General features: G+C 41.5%; 1 protein-coding gene across 6 annotated transcripts in view; it reads right to left on the bottom strand.

Annotated features, from left to right (window-relative positions):
* XPO5 (exportin 5) overlaps positions 1-17253 on the bottom strand; it is a 48099-nt gene that overhangs the window by 3831 nt on the left and 27015 nt on the right. For 4 of the 6 annotated variants that reach the window (XR_005021820.1, XM_036868610.1, XM_036868607.1 and 1 more), the window contains 7 exons: positions 6842-6942; positions 4144-4240; positions 3190-3326; positions 2604-2701; positions 1972-2018; positions 1440-1537; positions 758-820 (listed from right to left, as the gene is read on the bottom strand). Coding sequence is in view for 4 of the 6 variants with exons in the window: in XM_036868610.1 (XP_036724505.1) it covers positions 758-820; positions 1440-1537; positions 1972-2018; positions 2604-2701; positions 3190-3326; positions 4144-4240; positions 6842-6942 (641 nt within the window). In the remaining 2 variants the exon portion in view is untranslated. The remainder of the gene's footprint in view (positions 1-757; positions 821-1439; positions 1538-1971; positions 2019-2603; positions 2702-3189; positions 3327-4143; positions 4241-6841; positions 6943-17253) is intronic. The other 2 variants (XR_005021821.1, XM_036868609.1) reach the window with 1 other exon arrangement.

Raw genomic sequence — 17253 nt, 5'->3', positions numbered from 1 at the left:
GTTAAGCTCCATCCTTTCAGAACAGAGACCGTCCTTTCTGACAGAAGCCCACAGAGTAAAGGAGAGGTGAGTATCCTGGGCTGACTGGTGGTCAAAGGTACTAGGACAGCCCCCCAGCCTCATAAGAGGGTGTAGAAGCCTCCGCCCGTGGCAGATCTAGAGATGCATCTAGCCATACATTTGCAAAACAGGGAATTTTTCTGGACAGTTACCTAAAAAGCTGCAAATGCTGAGGATCTTTTGTCGTTAAACAAATATTTGAGGACCCACTATAGCAGTTACTGGGGATATAAGAGGAATACGACAAAGTCCCTTCCCTGTTAGTAGTTAAATTCTAGTGAGGGAGAGAAGTAATTAATAACACAAATAAAACATGTCAGGTAGTGATCAGTGCTGGAAGACAGAGCAGAGGAAGAATCTAGAGGCTGGCGTTATTTTTGATAAGCTGGTCATGGAAGACCTCTCAGAAGTGACATCTGAGCAGAGACCTGAATAAAAAGCAGGGGGACGGGCCAGGTATATAGTTGGGAGAACAATCATTCTAGGTAGAGGAATCACCAAGCGCAGAGGCTCTGAGGAGGGACTGTGCTGGGGAATACAGCAAGGGGGCCAGCATGGACGAAAGCTAGACGTACAAAGTCTCCTCCACACCAGACTGCTAGGGACACAGTTTCTATGGGAACTGACCTGGTTACAGAAGTAACAATATTTAGGAGCTTAATGGCTGACCTCCAAGGGCCGCAACAGGCTCACTTACCATCTCCATCTGCAGCAGGAGCAGTACCGTGGTCAGCACCTTTCTTTGAAACACAGCACACAGCTAAGGCAAGAAAGCAGGGTTACTAGGCATATTACCACCAGACAACAGCCGTCCCAGGCCAGTGGATCCCAAACTGTCTCTGGGCAGGTGAGGAGTGGGGGAAGGTGGGATACCGTCCAGGCACAAAGTCAGCTTCACCAACAGAAATAGAGGCATTTGACCAGACTGTGTTCTGGTCCCTCTTCAAGTTCAATCAACTGGAGGGAAATTACAGAATTATCTGAGAGTAAATGACCAGGAGAGGATGCCTCATATGTATACTTGGTCTACTTTGGATCTCAAACAAATGAACTGACCAAAAAATAAAAACGAAATATAACCACCTTCATGTCTAAGAATTAAAAAATTTCCCTATTTTGACAAAGCTAGAAGTTATTCCTACCATTAATCCAACTTCCTCCTGCTATTTTAGACCATTTCCTCATAATCTGCCCTTAGTATGAACTACAATGCAGTTCACAATTCATAAAGTGTCCTTAAATTGACTTAAGAATTATATAGTTTCTATTTAGTTAATTATTTCTTATCAGTCAGTGTTGCTGCAAACATGTTAGGTGAGTGACCAGCTTTTTTTCCAGAAAAAGGCTTGTCTTCTACCCCTGGTTCCCATGCCACTTACTGATCAGGTCCATGACTTCTCGGGTTAACATCCTCACCAGTTGTTCCTCCAGCATCTCTTGAGACTCTGGGTTTTCATCTGTTGTCTCATCTTCTCCACTGCAGAAAACCAGGAGCCAAGTTCCATGGGAATGCAAAAGAAGCAGTGACCCTAGCTAGACCCTCTGTGCCCACTTCCTTCTCCTGACTTCCTCTGGTCTACATTCCACTCAAAAGTTAGGAATGGGGAGCAGTGATCCACTGAGGGGCATTATTACTTGTGACTATATCCAGTTGGCTTGAGGGGAATGGATCAAAATCCTAAGAATGTCTCAGCATTCACCTCAGGCAGCTGAAGGTACCCCCTATGAAGGCTTGAGCTGAGTCTGCCTAATGGTCACAGAAAAGCGATCTACCATCTAGGCTGAGGATGACTATAACCCACTATTATTCTAGCCCTGGGATGGCAGAGTCCTTCTTCCTCCATGTCTACCTTCTCCCACCCCAAAGCTGGCTGCCAGCTCATCCATCACGGAGAAGAGAAAGTCCCTTACCACAGCAGGCTCCTCTGGTTGATGACTTGCCATTTTTGGGAAAGCCTCTGGGAAAACAAAAAAAGAAATAAGTGCTACACTAGGGAGAAGGTTGGAAAAGATAATATCTAAGGGCCACTTCATGGTTAGAATTAGCTGAAGATGAGTCCAGGTAACAATGACAGAGCCTTGGGAGACCCCACAAGGTTAAAAAACCAGATACGGTTTCTGTAACCTCTCCCACACCCACGACAAGGGCAGCATATCAAACACTTCTTTGCTTGGAAAGGATCAATGACATTTCAGAACTCCTGAGTCTCTCTGGACACACCTATTCTCTGCCCAGCTGGTCCCCCTGCTTAATTCCAGAGTCAGGGAAACAGACCCAGGAAAAGCACTCCCCTGATCACCTCTCCTCAGTTAACAGGAGGATAGGAGTAGAATCTGCGTCTGCAGGTGCTTTGCAGGCAATGGAACCAGTTTAGTTCTTCGGGGGAGCTGCTCCATCCAGGGCAGCAAGGGTGGAGCGGCTGTGCAGCCATCCTGGCAGGGCTAGGAGACAACGCTTTCAGGAGCTCTTGACTTGTGAGACTCATGAGAGGCCACCCACTCTAAGAGGCCTCTTCGCCACCCTTTCCTGGCCAATCTCTTACCATGTGAAGGTAGGTGAAAAGAGGTCCAAGGATGGGAGACACCAGGGCTTCGTAGTGCTCCGGGGGACAGAAGAGCACCAGAGGCTTCACAAAGACCCATGCCGCGGTAGGTTAAGAAGCTTTAGCACACGAGCGCATGCCCGTCGTTCTAAAGCACCACTCCCCTGCCAGGCTGGAATTGTAATAAACTCTCCTTACAATATAACTTTCAGGGAAGAACGATACTCCCCCAAACAAACAAAAACAGAGTCTGAATGAGAATGCAGTATGAGTGTGCTTCTTCAAAGAGAAGCACCTGACAAAGTACAGAAAAGGGATAAAAGCTTCATTTTTCATCTTTCCAAGAAATGGGATGGTAAGAATTTCCCGTAAGGAGAAAGAGCTTTCAACACTCCCTGGACTGCTTTCAGGTTTTTCCTTTTATTTACTTCAATCTTCTTGTCTTTCTAATGTGGTTACTATATACTGTCAGAAATGTTTCCATCTATTTCATATAGCTCAGCTCTGCCTCCTCTGGTGCTTCTGAACTGTTCCTGTCTTCAGTCTTCTGGCCCTTTGGGGTATCTAGGGACTTTTGAAAGGATATGAAGCATGGGTCTGAGTCGGTAGTCAGGAATATTGTTCAAGTTGACGAAGGCAGAGCTGAGGAGCTGGGTGGCCAGGTGCTCCACGGTGTAGAAGTCCTGCTGCATGGAAGGGCCTGCCTTCCCTAGGATATGGAAACTGTAAAGGAAAATCATGAACAACATCAAATCCATTATCTGTTATCGCCAGCCCTGACTGCCTTGGGAATTTCTAGTCTACAAGAAGACTTCTCAGCTAGAAAAGCAATTCATTGTATTTTCTTTTTAAGAGAACTTTAGCTTAATCAGTATACTTCGAAGATGTGGACTTAATCTTCTATCAGAAGGGAAAATAACAGCCACCCCCCCCACCCCAACATTTAAGGAAACTTCTTGAAACCAGATTCAGCATCTTTTAAAAGACAGATGTCGGTACCCAAGATCAACAGTAGCCTTTCATTACTTTGTAAGTAATATGGATTTACAATGGAGAATCTTTTGTTAGTTGGCTGACTAGAGCACTGTGTTAGCGAGATCAGTGCCCTGGGGATGCTGGTGTACAGAAGGGCCAGTTACACCCCCCATGCCACAACCAGGACCCCAAGACAAAATATGGCCAGCTATCTCCCAGTGCCCATGAATAGTGGGCTATGAGTAGTGAGGGGTCTGAGAAAATGCATCCCCATCACTGTAACTTCTACTTTGGTCTCATCACTTTATGCACTGGAAACAGACAAGTTGGGCATTAAAATATCAAGTCATGGCTAGGACTTAAAGGCACATGTGACAATTAAAATAAAAATTGCAGGAAACCAGCCTGTTCATTTTGATTTGACACTAGAATCATTAGTTTCCTGTCAAATTCTTTCCTCACATTACCTGTACACTAGAATTCTAGATCAGACGTTCAACCCAAGGCCATCCTATACAATGCATGTCTAGGAGGAGAATATGAAAAGGCAGCATTGGTTCCTTACCAGTTTTCATAGAGGGTGCAGAAGAAACGCTGCATTCTTTCTAAGACGGTTTTGTAGACAGGAGAGTCATTCAGTTCCAAGAGAGGCTGAGGTAATCCTACAGACAAAGATGGATCAGGAACCTGCTGTTCCTCTGCTGAGGGTCTCAACCTGCCAACACCCTCCCATAGGCAGAGGTGGTTTGGGGGGTGGGGGTGGGGGCCGGGTGCTATAAATGCAAAGCAGCTGACCAAGTCTTCTACCAGCTGGAAGTGCTAACAGCTTCCCTAAAGTGACTGCTACACTGTATTTGCAGGGAAAGGCGAAAGCTATTTAAGTGTCCAGGTTTGAGTACTCTAACTTTTGCCTGGGTTTCTCCAGATGGAACTTGTACCAAAACACACAATGATAGCCCAAAACGATCTCTCCATAAGGTACTGGGAATGTCCCCCCCTTCCTTTTTAAGTCACAGAACCTCTTTTTCAAGCAAAATTTTATGCAAAAGCCCAAGGTGTATAGCAGATAAAAATGAAACCCACTTATCTCAGTATAACAATTGCCTTAAAAGATCTATACTTCTAATCAGAGGCAATTTTGTTTCCAATCTTGCTCCTGGTTGGAAGCTGCCAGAGGGAACTGTTTGTCCATTCCAGTATGTTTTGGTTGGTCATACATTTCTACAGCAGCAGTTCCTGGCTTAATATGAATAACTGAAGGGGGGGCAGGAGGGGAACGGGTGGTGAAGCAACACCTAATTTTTATATTAATAACAAGACATTTTTTGGACGTTTCATTTTTACTGGTGTCTCCAAAAGGGAGCTTAAGTGTAGTGGTGCCAAAGGAAATGGCCCAGGACCATTTAGGCCAAGAGAGATAGCCATGGGCCCTGGAAAGACAAGCCAACAGTCTCCTTTTCATTAAGTCATAGCTGAGGCATGCTCACTAGATTGCTTAATCATGGCCAGGCCCATGCAGAGGTGATAGCCGGGGCAAAAACACACTGTCGGGGCTGTGATGGTAAGCCAACCTGAAGCTCCAGAGATAGGCACAAGGTTTAGACATCTCTGGTGTCTCTAACTCTAACTTCTTTTTTTTTTTTTAATAAATTTATTTACTTATTTATTTTTGGCTGCGTTGGGTCTTCGTTGCTGCGCGCAGGCTTTCTCTAGTTGCAGCGAGCGGGGGCTGCTCATTGCGGTGGCTTCTCTTGTTGCAGGGCACAGGCTCTAGGTGTGCGGGCTTCAGTTGTTGTGGCACGCAGCCTCAGTAGTTGTGCTGTGCAGGCTCAGTAGTTGTGGTGCACGGGCTTCGTTGCTCGGCGGCATATGGGATCTTCCCGGACCAGGGCTCGAACCTGTGTCCCCTGCATTGGCAGGCGGATTCTTAACTGCTGCACCACCAGGGAAGTCCTCTAGCTCTAACTTCTAACCAACTGCCTTGCTCTCTGTGTTCCAGCCACACAAGTCACCTTCCTATTCCCTGGACATATCAAGCTCTTTGCTGTATGCCTCGGGATCTTGCACCTGCCATTCTGTCTGCCTAGAATGCTCAGCATCTCCTTTTGCCCCCAGCCTGGTTGGCCCCTGTTCATCCTTCAAGTCTCCACTGGGAGGCAGTCTTGTGACTCCACTCCAAGACTGGGTCAGGTCTCCCAATAAACACTCCCACAGTCACTTGCCTTCACAGCACGTATCACAATTATGATCATGAAGTTATTTGCTAATGGGAGAAATGAGTTAAAGCAACATTCTGATCAAGGTAAAAATTGGGAAACTTGGCTCAGAAACTATTCCTTAAAAAAGTGATAACAGGGCTTCCCTGGTGGCGCAGTGGTTAAGAATCTGCCTGCCAATGCAGGGGACACGGGGTCGAGCTCTGGTCTGGGAAGATCCCACATGCCGCGGAGCAACTAGGCCCGTGAGCCACAATTACTGAGCCTGCGCGTCTGGAGCCTGTGCTCCGCAACAGGAGAGGCCACGACAGTGAGAGGCCCGCGCACCGCGATGACCACAACTAGAGAAAGCCCTCGCACAGAAACGAAGACCCAACACAGACATAAATAAATAAATAAATAAATAAATAAATAAATAAATAAACAAACCCAAAAGTTAAAAAAAAAAAAAAAAAGAGTAGTGTGTTCCTAGGTTGATTAAATGAACTAACACATATAATGATTAGAATATAGCACTTGGCATGTAATATTGGTTATAAAAGTATTTGTCATTATTAGTATTAGGTGCCAGGCACTATGTGGGGCACTCTACAGATTAAAAAAAAAAAAAAAAGTGATAACATACATTATATTTTACTGATTAAAGCTATTTAAGCTTAATTGTTTGAATACTTCCCCCCCATATACAAAAGGCAGGAAAGTATGCTAATATCCTTCAGGTCAAAAAGCATGGTTTATTTATAATCTAAAGGCTCTAACACATACTACCAGCTGGCAGCTAAAGTGAAGGAGGGGTTAACATGGGGTGTGTGTGCTTCTGAAGACCTTCTCTGCATGATAAGATAATGAAGTAAACACACTTGTTCCTAGAGAGCCTGTAGGAACCCCATACATGCATTTCTGAACAAACAGGTGGTCAAGGTAGTGCCAGGTGAGGAGAAGGTGACACAAGGCACACTGAAGCTGCATTAGAGATAAGGTATAGAAATATAAAGGCATATAAAGGTATAGAAAACTTCAAGAAAAAAAAAAGGTTACATTTCTTACCTAAAATAGCAGATTTTTCCACTTCAAGCATATCTAGAGCCCTTGTAAAAGGTTCTGCCATTTTGGCTAGCATTTCTGGTGCATATAAAGTATTGTGAGTTCTGAAAGAAACAGGAATGCTATGGTGAACTTTTCTTAGTCTGCTGGAGTAGGAAAGAGTGGGTTTCCATCTTGTAATTCAGTGATACTACATTTCCACATAGATACCTCTCTGTCAACACTACTCTTGGCAGGGGAATTTAAATGTTTCCCTGGAGAAGGGGATAGACTTGATGCTATTAAGTTTATTTGTACAGTATACAACACCTAATAGCAATCAACCACAAGAACCGAATTCTGAGAGAGCCGGACAACATCACAGTCTAAAGCTGGAAAGCAAAATTCTTTCAAACCTTAGACGATGCCAAGGCACTCCCAGTTTTCTGACTGCCCGTGATAGAGGATGAAATGTCAGAGGCATCATGGTTCACAGGCAGGAACACAGAGTAGGTAGTAATATGCCCCCATTTTTAGGATGTTTTGTCTCTGAATCAAGAGCATGGACCCAACAATGTTCTGGCAGCTGTTTAGTCTCCTAGAGGCACATTTGCAATTCCCAGCATGAGCACCTCTTCCCCACCAAAATGACTTACCTTTGTTAGACTATCGACCTGATCTACCTGCCTTCCACTGCAATGGCACCACGGAACAATCTATAGCCAGAGGGCATAACTACCTATTTCTCTTTTAAAAGTTAACTATAAAACATTTCAAATGTATAGAAAATTACAGAACATGGACCAGCAAGATCAAATATTTAAGATGAACACTGAATAGATCATTTTAGACCATGTTTTTATTTATTTATTTATTTATTTATTTATTTATTTATTTATGGCTGTGTTGGGTCTTCGTTTCTGTGCGAGGGATTTCTCCAGTTGCGGCGAGTGGGGGCCACTCTTCATCGCGGTGCGCGGGCCTCTCACTGTCGCGGCCTCTCCCGTTGCGGAGCACAGGCTCCAGATGCGCAGGCTCAGTAGTTGTGGCTCACGGGCTTAGTTGCTCCGCGGCATGTGGGATCTTCCCAGACCAGGGCTTGAACCCGTGTCCCCTGCATTGGCAGGCAGATTCTTAACCACTGAGCCACCAGGGAAGCCCCATGCTTATTTTTTAAAAACCCTCAATAATGTTTTTTAAGTCTAACCATGTGCATTCATTAGCACCCATGTTTAAACTGCCTTTTTATGACTGGCTTATTTCACTTAGCATAGTCACGGTTCACCCATGTTGTAGCATGTTGCAGAAATTCCTTTCTTTTTAAGGCTGAATGATATTTCACTGTTTGTATAGACCACATTTTGCTTATCGATTCATCCACTGATGGACACTGGTTGCTTCCACGTTTTAGCTATTGTGAGTAATGCTGCTATGAACATAGATGTATAAATACCTCTTTAAGACCCGCTTTCAATTCTTTTGAGTATATACCTCAAGCTGGACTTGCTGCTTAACATGGTAATTCTATATTTAATTTTTTAATTTATTTTTATGCTTTTGGCCGTGCTGCACGGCTTGCAGGATCTTAGCTCCTCAACCAGGGATAGAATCTGGGTCCCCTGCAGTGGAAGCACGGAGTCCTAACCACTGGACCACCAGGGAATTCCCACTATTTTTAATTTTTTGAGGAACTGCCAAACTGTTTTCCAGAGTGGCTGTACCATTTTACATTCCTACCAACAGTGTACAAGAGTTCCAATTTCTCCACATCCTTGCTAACACCTATTACTTTCTTTTTTCAAAATTATTATTTTTTTAATGTATCTTTTTTTTAACATCTTTATTGGAGTATAACTGCTTTACAATATTGTGTTAGTTTCTGCTGTATAACAAAGTGAATCAGCTATACATATACATACATCCCCATAACTCCTCCCTCTTGCGTCTCCCTCCCATCCTCCCTATCCCACCCCTCTAGGTGGACACAAAGCACCGAGCTGATCTCCCTGTGCTATGTGGCTGCTTCCCACTAGCTATCTATTTTACATTTGGTAGTGTATATATGTCCATGCCACTCTCTCACTTCATCCCAGCTTACCCTTCCCCTTCCTCATGTCCTCAAGTCCATTCTCTATGTCTGTGTCTTTATTCCTGTCCTGCCCCTAGGTTCATCAGAACCACTTTTTTTGTTTTTTTTTTTTAGATTCCATATATATGTGTTAGCATATGGTATTTGTTTTTCTCTTTCTGACTTACTTCACTCTGTATGACAGACTCTAGGTCCATCCACCTCACTACAAATACCTCAATTTCATTTCATTTTATGGCTGAGTAATATTCCATTGTATATTTGTGCCACATCTTCTTTATCCATTCATCTGTCGATGGACACTTAGGTTGCTTCCATGTCCTGGCTATTGTAAATAGAGCTGCAATGAACATTGTGGTACATGACTCCTTTTGAATTATGGTTTTCTCAGGGTATATGCCCAGTAGTGGGATTGCTGGGTCATATGGTAGTTCTATTTTTAGTTTTTTAAGGAACCTCCATACTGTTCTCCATAGTGGCTGTATCAATTTACATTCCCACCAGCAGTGCAAGAGGGTTCCCTTTTCTCCACACCCTCTCCAGCATTTATTGTTTGTAGATTTTTTGATGATGGCCATTCTGACCGGTGTGAGGTGATACCTCATTGTAGTTTTGATTTGCATTTCTCTAATAATTAGTGATGTTGAGCATCCTTTCATGTGTTTGTTGGCAATCTGTATATCTTCTTGGGAGAAATGTCTTATTTAGGTCTTCTGCCCTTTTTGGATTGTTTTTTTGATATTGAGCTGCATGACCTGCCTGTATATTTTGGAGATTAATCCTTTGTCAGTTGTTTCATTTGCAAATACTTTCTCCCATTCTGAGGGCTGTCTTTTCGTCTTGTTTATGGTCTCCTTTGCTGTGCAAAAGCTTTTAGGTTTCATTAGGTCCCATTTGTTTATTTTTGTTTTTATTTCCATTTCTCTAGGAGGTGGGTCAAAAAGGATCTTGCTGTGATGTATGTCATAGAGTGTTCTGCCTATGTTTTCCTCTAAGAGTTTTATAGTGTCTGGCCTTACATTTAGGTCTTTAATCCATTTTGAGTTTATTTTTGTGTATGGTGTTAGGGAGTGTTCTAATTTCATTCTTTTACATGTAGCTGTCCAGTTTTCCCAGCACCACTTATTGAAGAGGCTGTCTTTTCTCCACTGTATATTCTTGCCTCCTTTATCAAAGATAAGGTGACCATATGTGTGTGGGTTTATCTCTGGGCTTTCTATCCTGTTCCATTGATCTATATCTCTGTTTTTCTACCAGTACCATACTGTCTTGATGACTGTAGCTTTGTAGTATAGTTTGAAGGCACGGAGCCTGATTCCTCCAGCTCCGTTTTTCTTTCTCAAGATTGCTTTGGCTATTCGGGGTCTCTTGTGTTTCCATACAGACTGTGAAATTTTTTATTCTAGTTCTGTGAAAAATGCCATTGGTAGTTTGATAGGGATTGCATTGAATCTGTAGATTGCTTTGGGTAGTAGAGTCATTTTCACAGTGTTGATTCTTCCAATCCAAGAACACGGTATATCTCTCCATTTGTTTGTATCATCTTTAATTTCTTTCATCAGTGTCTTATAGTTTTCTGCATACAGGTCTTTTGTCTCCTTAGGTAGGTTTATTCCTAAGTATTTTATTCTTTTTGTTGCAGTGGTAAATGGGAGTGTTTCCTTAATTTCTCCTTCAGATTTTTCATCATTAGTGTATAGGAATGCCAGAGATTTCTGTGCATTAATTTTATACCCTGCTACTTCACCCAATCCATTGATTAGCTCTAGTAGTTTTCTGGTAGCATCTTTAGGATTCTCTATGTATAGTATCATGTCAACTGCAAACAGTGACAGTTTTACTTCTTCTTTTCCGATTTGGATTACTTTTATTTCTTTTTCTTCTCTGGTTGCTGGGGCTAAAACTTCCAAAACTATGTTGAATAGTGGTGAGAGTGGGCAACCTTGTCTTGTTCCTGATCTTAGTGGAAATGGTTTCAGTTCTTCACCATTAAGAATAATGTTGGGGCTTCCCTGGTGGCGCAGTGGTTGAGAACATGCCTGCCAATGCAGGGGACACGGAAGCCCTGGTCTGGGAAGATCCCACATGCCGCGGAGCAACTGGGCCTTGAGCCACAAGTACTGAGCCTGCGCGTCTGGAGCCTGTGCTCCGCAACAAGAGAGGCCACGATAGTGAGAGGCCCGCACACCGCGATGAAGAGCGGCCCCCGCTTGCCACAACTAGAGAAAGCCCTCGCACAGAAACGAAGACCCAACACAGCCATAAATAAATAAATAAATAAATAAATAAATAAATAAATAAATAAATAAATAAAATTAAAAAAAAAAGAATAATGTTGGCTGTGCATTTGTCATATATGGCCTTTATTATGTTGAGGTACGTTCCCTCTATGCCTACTTTCTGGAGAGTTTTTATCATAAATGGGTGTTGAATTTTGTCAAAAGCTTTTTCTGCATCTATTGAGATGATCATATGGTCTTTCTTCAATTGTTAATACGGTTTATCACATTGATTGTGTATATTGAAGAATCCTTGCATTCCTGGGATAAACCCCACTTGATCATGGTGTTATGATCCTTTTAATGTGCTGTTGGCTTCTGTTTGCTAGTATTTTGTTGAGGATTTGTGCATCTATGTTAATCAGTGATATTGGCCTGTAGTTTTCTTTTTTTGTGACATCTTTGTCTGGTTTTGGTATCAGGGTGATGGTGGCCTCATAGAGTTTGGAAGTGTTCCTCCCTCTGCTATATTTTGGAGGAGTTTGAGAAGGACAGGTGTTAGCTCTTCTCTAAATGTTTGATAGAATTCGCCTGTCAATCCATCTGGTCCTGGGCTTTTGTTTGTTGGAAGATTTTTAATCACAGTTTCTATTTCAGTACTTGTGATTGGTCTGTTTATATTTTCTATATTTTCCTGGTTCAGTCTTGGGAGGTTGTGCTTTTCTAAAAATTTGTCCATTTCTTCCAGGTTGTCCATTTTATTGGCATATAGTTGCTTGCAGTAATCTCTCAAGATCCTTTGTATTTCTGCAGTGTCAGTTGTTACTTCTCCTTTTTCATTTCTAATTCTATTGATTTGAGTCTTCTCCCTTTTTTTCTTGATGAGTCTGGCTAGTGGTTTATCAATTTTGTTTATCTTCTCAAGGAATCAGCTTTTAGTTTTATTGATCTTAACTACTGTTTCCTTCATTTGTTTTTCACTTATTTCTGATCTGATCTTTATGATCTTTCCTTCTGCTAACTTTGGGTTTTTTTTGTTCTTCTTTCTCTAATTGCTGCCCTCAATTCTTTTCATTCTTTTTTCTTTATTCTGCCCTGTGGTAGTTATTTCCACTATTTTATCTTCCAGGTCACTTATCCGTTCTTCTGCCTCAGTTATTCTGCTATTGATTCCTTCTAGAGAATTTTATATTTCATTTACTGTGTTGTTCATCATTGTTTGTTTGCTCTTTAGTTCTTCTAGGTCCTTGTTAAACGTTTCTTGTATTTTCTCCATTCTATTTCCAAGATTTTGGATCATCTTTACTATCATTACTCTGAATTCTTTTTCAGGTAGACTGCCTATTTCCTCTTCACTTGTTTGGCCTGGTGCGTTTTTACCTTGCTCCTTCATCTGCTATGTATTTCTCTGTCTTCTTATTTTGCTTAACTTACTGTGTTTGGGGTCAGTCTCCTTTTTGCAGGCTGCAGGTTCGTAGTTCCCGTTGTTTTTGATGTCTGCCCCCAGTGGGTAAGGTTGGTTCAGTGGGTTGTGTAGGCTTCCTGGTGGAGGGGACTGGTGCCTATGTTCTGGTGGATGAGGCTGGATCTTCTTTTTCTGGTGGGCAGGACCATGTTTGGTGGTGTGTTTTGAGGTGAACTTATTATGATTTTAGGTAGCCTCTCTGCTAATGGGTGGGGTGGTGTTCCTGTCTTGCTAGTTGTTTGGCATAGGATGTCCAGCACTGTAGCTTGCTGGTCGTTGGGTGGAGCTGGGTCTTCGCGTTGAGGTGGAGATCTCTGAGAGAGCTTTCACCGTTTGATATTACATGGGGCCGGGAAATCTCTGGTGGACCAATGTCCTGAACTCGGCTCTCCCACCTCAGAGACTCAGGCCTGACACCCGGCCAGAGCACCAAGACCCTGTCAGCCACATGGCCAGGTATGTGGGGAGTTTCTTGCCTTTTGGGAAGTCTGAGGTCTTCTGCCAGCGTTCAGTAGGTGTTCTGTAGGAGCTGTTCCTCATATCGATGTATTCGTCTTACTCCTCTGCCATCTTGAAGCTATCTCCTCAACATAATTTTTTATTGTAACCATCCTATTGGGTATGAAGTGGTATCTCATTATGGTTTTGATTTGCATTTCTCTAATGACTAAAGATGTTGAGCATCTTTGCATGGCCTTGTTGGCCATTTGTATATCTTCTTTAGAGATATGTCTATTCAAGCCTTTTGCCTATTTTGATTAGATTATATTTTTCTATATGTCTATCCTTCTCAGTACCAAACTATTTTGATTTCTGTAGCTTTGCAGTAAGTTTTGAAAATGAGAAGTTTGAGTCTCCCAACTTTGTTCTTTTTCAAGATGGTTTTGGCTTTTAGGGGCCCCTTGCAATTCCATGTGAATCTGAGGATCAGCTTTGTGCAAAAAAAAAACTGTTGGAAAATTTTTTTTTTAATGTATGTACATATGTATGTATGTATGTATTTGCCATGCTGCGCAGCATGAGGGATCTTAGTTCCCTGACCATGGATCGAACCTGTGCCCCCTGCAGTGGAAGTGCTTGGAGTCCTAACCACTGGACCACTAGGGAATTCCCACTGTTGGAATTTTAATAGGGACTGCATTCAATCTATAGATTGCTTTGAGAAATATTTCCATCTTAACGAACTTAAGTCTTTCAATTCATGAATACAGGATGCCTTTTCATTTAGGTCATCTTTAATTCCAGAATGTTTTTTAGTTTTCAATGTATAAGTCTTTCATATCCTTGGTTAAATGTATTCCTGGGTACTTTATTCTTTTGAATGCTATTGTACATGGAATTATTTTCTTAATTTCCTTTTGGGATCATTCATTGCTGGTGTATAAAAACACAACTGATTTTTGTATGTTGATCTTGTATCCTATAACTTTGTTGAATTTATTTATTAGCAGTAGTTTTTTAACTCCCTTTTAGTCCTAGTTTGCTGAGTGTTTTTATCATGAGAGGGTGTTGGATTCTGTCAAATGCTTTTTCTGTGTCAATTAAGATGATCAAGTGGGTTTTTTCCTTTGTTCTATTAATATGGTGTACTATGCTGATTTATTTTTGTATGTTGAACCACTCTTACCTTGGGATAAATCCCACTTGGTCATAGTGTATAATCCTTATAACATGCTGTTGGATTCAATTTGCTTGTATTTTGTGAGGCTATCCATAACTCTACCTTAGCCTTTACCTCCTGCTGTGTGGAGCTCAAGGGTTGGTAAGTGGTGCCACTTACTTTTAAAAACTGCAATTTGCCAACTTTTTGGTTTCTGAATTAAGTTTTTCTTGGTTGTTTGGGAAGATGTCTAATACTATGAAATGATCTCTCATAAAATCAGTCCTTTTTTTTTAAATAGAGCTTTTTTCCTATTTATTTATTTATTTATTTATTTATTTATTTATTTATTGGCTGTGTTGGGTCTTCATTGCTGCACGCGGGATTTGTCTAGTTGCTGCGAGTGGGGGCTACTCTTCATTGCGGTGAGCGGGCTTCTCATTGCGGTGGTTTCTCTTGTTGTGCAGCATGGGCTCTAGGCACGTGGGCTTCAGTAGTTGTGGCTCGCAGGCTCTAGAGCTCAGGCTCAGTAGTTGTGGTGCACAGGCTTAGCTGCTCCGCGGCATGTGGGATCTTCCCGGACCAGGGATCGAACCTGTGTCCCCTGCATTGGCAGGCAGATTCTTATCCACTGCATCACCAGGGAAGCCCCAAATCAGTTCTTCTTGAAAAGAAATTCATAGTCTTAAATTTGATGGGGAACAGATGAGATGTTTTTTATTTTTATTCTTTAATTAAGTGTGACTGTGATCCCAAGATATAATTTAAAAAATAGATATAATTTAAAAAATATAATGCATCATATGTCAAATGTCCCTGATGCTACAACAAAATCTTGTATTCCGTATAGTCTCCTCTCCTCCTCCTCCCCTTCGCCAAGGAGATGGCACCATGGTGCCTGCACCTGTAACTCACAAGTAATGGAAGGAGGACTCAGTACATACTGCTCTCGTATCTATGGCTCCAGGGAGTCCTACAAGCCCTAGTGACATTCAGGTTCCTGAAATATTTCCCGACACACTTGCAAGTTAGAGCACTATGCTTCCACATTAAGAGGAACTAGTTATTGCTTGGCAAAGAAAAAGACAATCAAGTAATAAAAGTTTTAAGTTCTGCAGTCTGTACCTATCTGAAATATTCTTAGTATCACCAACTAAGAGTGTAATTGCCATACACACAGGTGTATATTATTCAGCCACAATAGAGCAGAAAATCTTGCTATCTGTGACAACGTGATGGACCTTGAGGGCATTATGCTAAGTGAAACACATCAGACACTGAAAGACAAATACAGTATGATCTTACTTGTACGATGAATCAAAAAAACCAAACTCATAGAAACAGAACAGTTTGATGGTTGCCCGAGGAGGGAGATGGGGGTGGGGGAAATGGGCGAAGGTGGTCAAAGGTACAGACTTCAGTTAAAAAGGTAAGTAAGTTCTGGAGATGTGATATATACAGCACACTGACTATAGTTAATACTGTATTGTGCATTTGAAAGTTGCTAAGAGAGATCTTAAAAGTTCTCATCACAAGAAAAAAAATGTGTAACTATGTGAGCTGATGGGTGTTAACTAAACCTACTGTGGTAATCATTTCACAATATATACATATATCAAACCAAAAAAAAAAAGTATAATCACTATGCTAAACAAGACTTCCCACATACAAAGATTTCAATAAAACATATAGAAGATATCTGGAAACAATGTAACAAACTTTAAGTTAACAGAAAAGTTGTTATTCTAAACAGATAATGAATGATGATAATGAACCTTCTGAGAACCAGAGAGTTCTGCTCCCCACATCTATCTTCCACCCAACCCACTAAGAACACACCGTGCAATAGAAATAAAAAGTAAGCCACATAAGCCATTTAAAATTTTCTAACCAGCCAAACTTAAAAAGTGAAAAGAAGCAGGTTAAATTAATTATATTTTTATTTAACCCAACACATCAAAAAATCATTTCAATATGCTAGCAATATAAAAATTAATGAGATATTTTTATATTTTTTGTACTAAGTTTTCAAAATATAGTGTGTGTTTTACACCTACAGTTTATCTCAATTCAGACTAGCCACATTTCAAGTGCTCAGTAGCCAGCCACATGTGGCTAGTGGCTACCATACTAGACAGTGCAGCTCTAACACCTTCGATTATCAGACTATTTGTGTGACAAGGAGTTAAAACAGGAGTTTTATAACAAGGAGTTAATACACAAACTGGTAGGAATGTAAACTAGTACACCACTTTAGAAAACTATTTGATTCTATCTATGAAAACTGAAAATATGCATACCTTATAAACAGGAATTCTACTCCTACATGTAGGATTCTGCTCCTACCCAACAGAAATTATGTATACACCAAAAGAATGTTAACAGCAGCACTCGTAGTGATAAAAAAATGCTGGAAACTACCAGAAGTCCATCAACACTAAATGGATAAATGAGTTACAGCATATTCACACAATGGAATACCATCCCACCAATGAGAATGAACAAGCCACAACTACAAGCAATAACACAGATGAGCTCACAAACATAATATTACACAAGAGAAGCCAAGGCACAAAAGAGTGCATGCTTCTGACTCCATTTATTAAAGCTCAAAAAACCAGGCAAAATGTTAAATAAAAGTTAGAATAGTGGTTACCCTTGAGGGGCACGTAGGACTGAAAAGAGGTGCTGGGTAAGGTTGTTTCTTGATCTGGGTGCTGATTACATGGAGGTGTTCACTTTGTCAACATTCATCTACCCGCACTCACAATTTGTGTCCTTTTCTTATGTATATTTGTACCCTTAACATTATACTTCAAGATAAAACTTACTACGAAAACAAGACAAAACTCTAACAGCTCCAGCTGCACACTACTCAGGGAATCTAACTACTCCATAACTACAGTCAACGTTTTTCAAAATACCTTTTGATTGACTTTGGGATTTTCCAAAAGTGTTGTACTCTTAGAAAAATATCAAGATGACAATCTCTTGTCTCCTCACCTAACCAGGGATGAACCGTGTTTCCAGGTCTAGGTTCCCAGCACAGGGACTCTGGCCACA

The sequence above is a fragment of the Balaenoptera musculus genome, chromosome 11 (genome assembly GCF_009873245.2).
Source record: "Balaenoptera musculus isolate JJ_BM4_2016_0621 chromosome 11, mBalMus1.pri.v3, whole genome shotgun sequence".
NCBI classification, from domain to species: Eukaryota; Metazoa; Chordata; class Mammalia; order Artiodactyla; family Balaenopteridae; genus Balaenoptera; species Balaenoptera musculus.
Note: the sequence above shows the minus strand (reverse complement) of the source record. Positions and strands in the feature narration are given on the sequence as shown.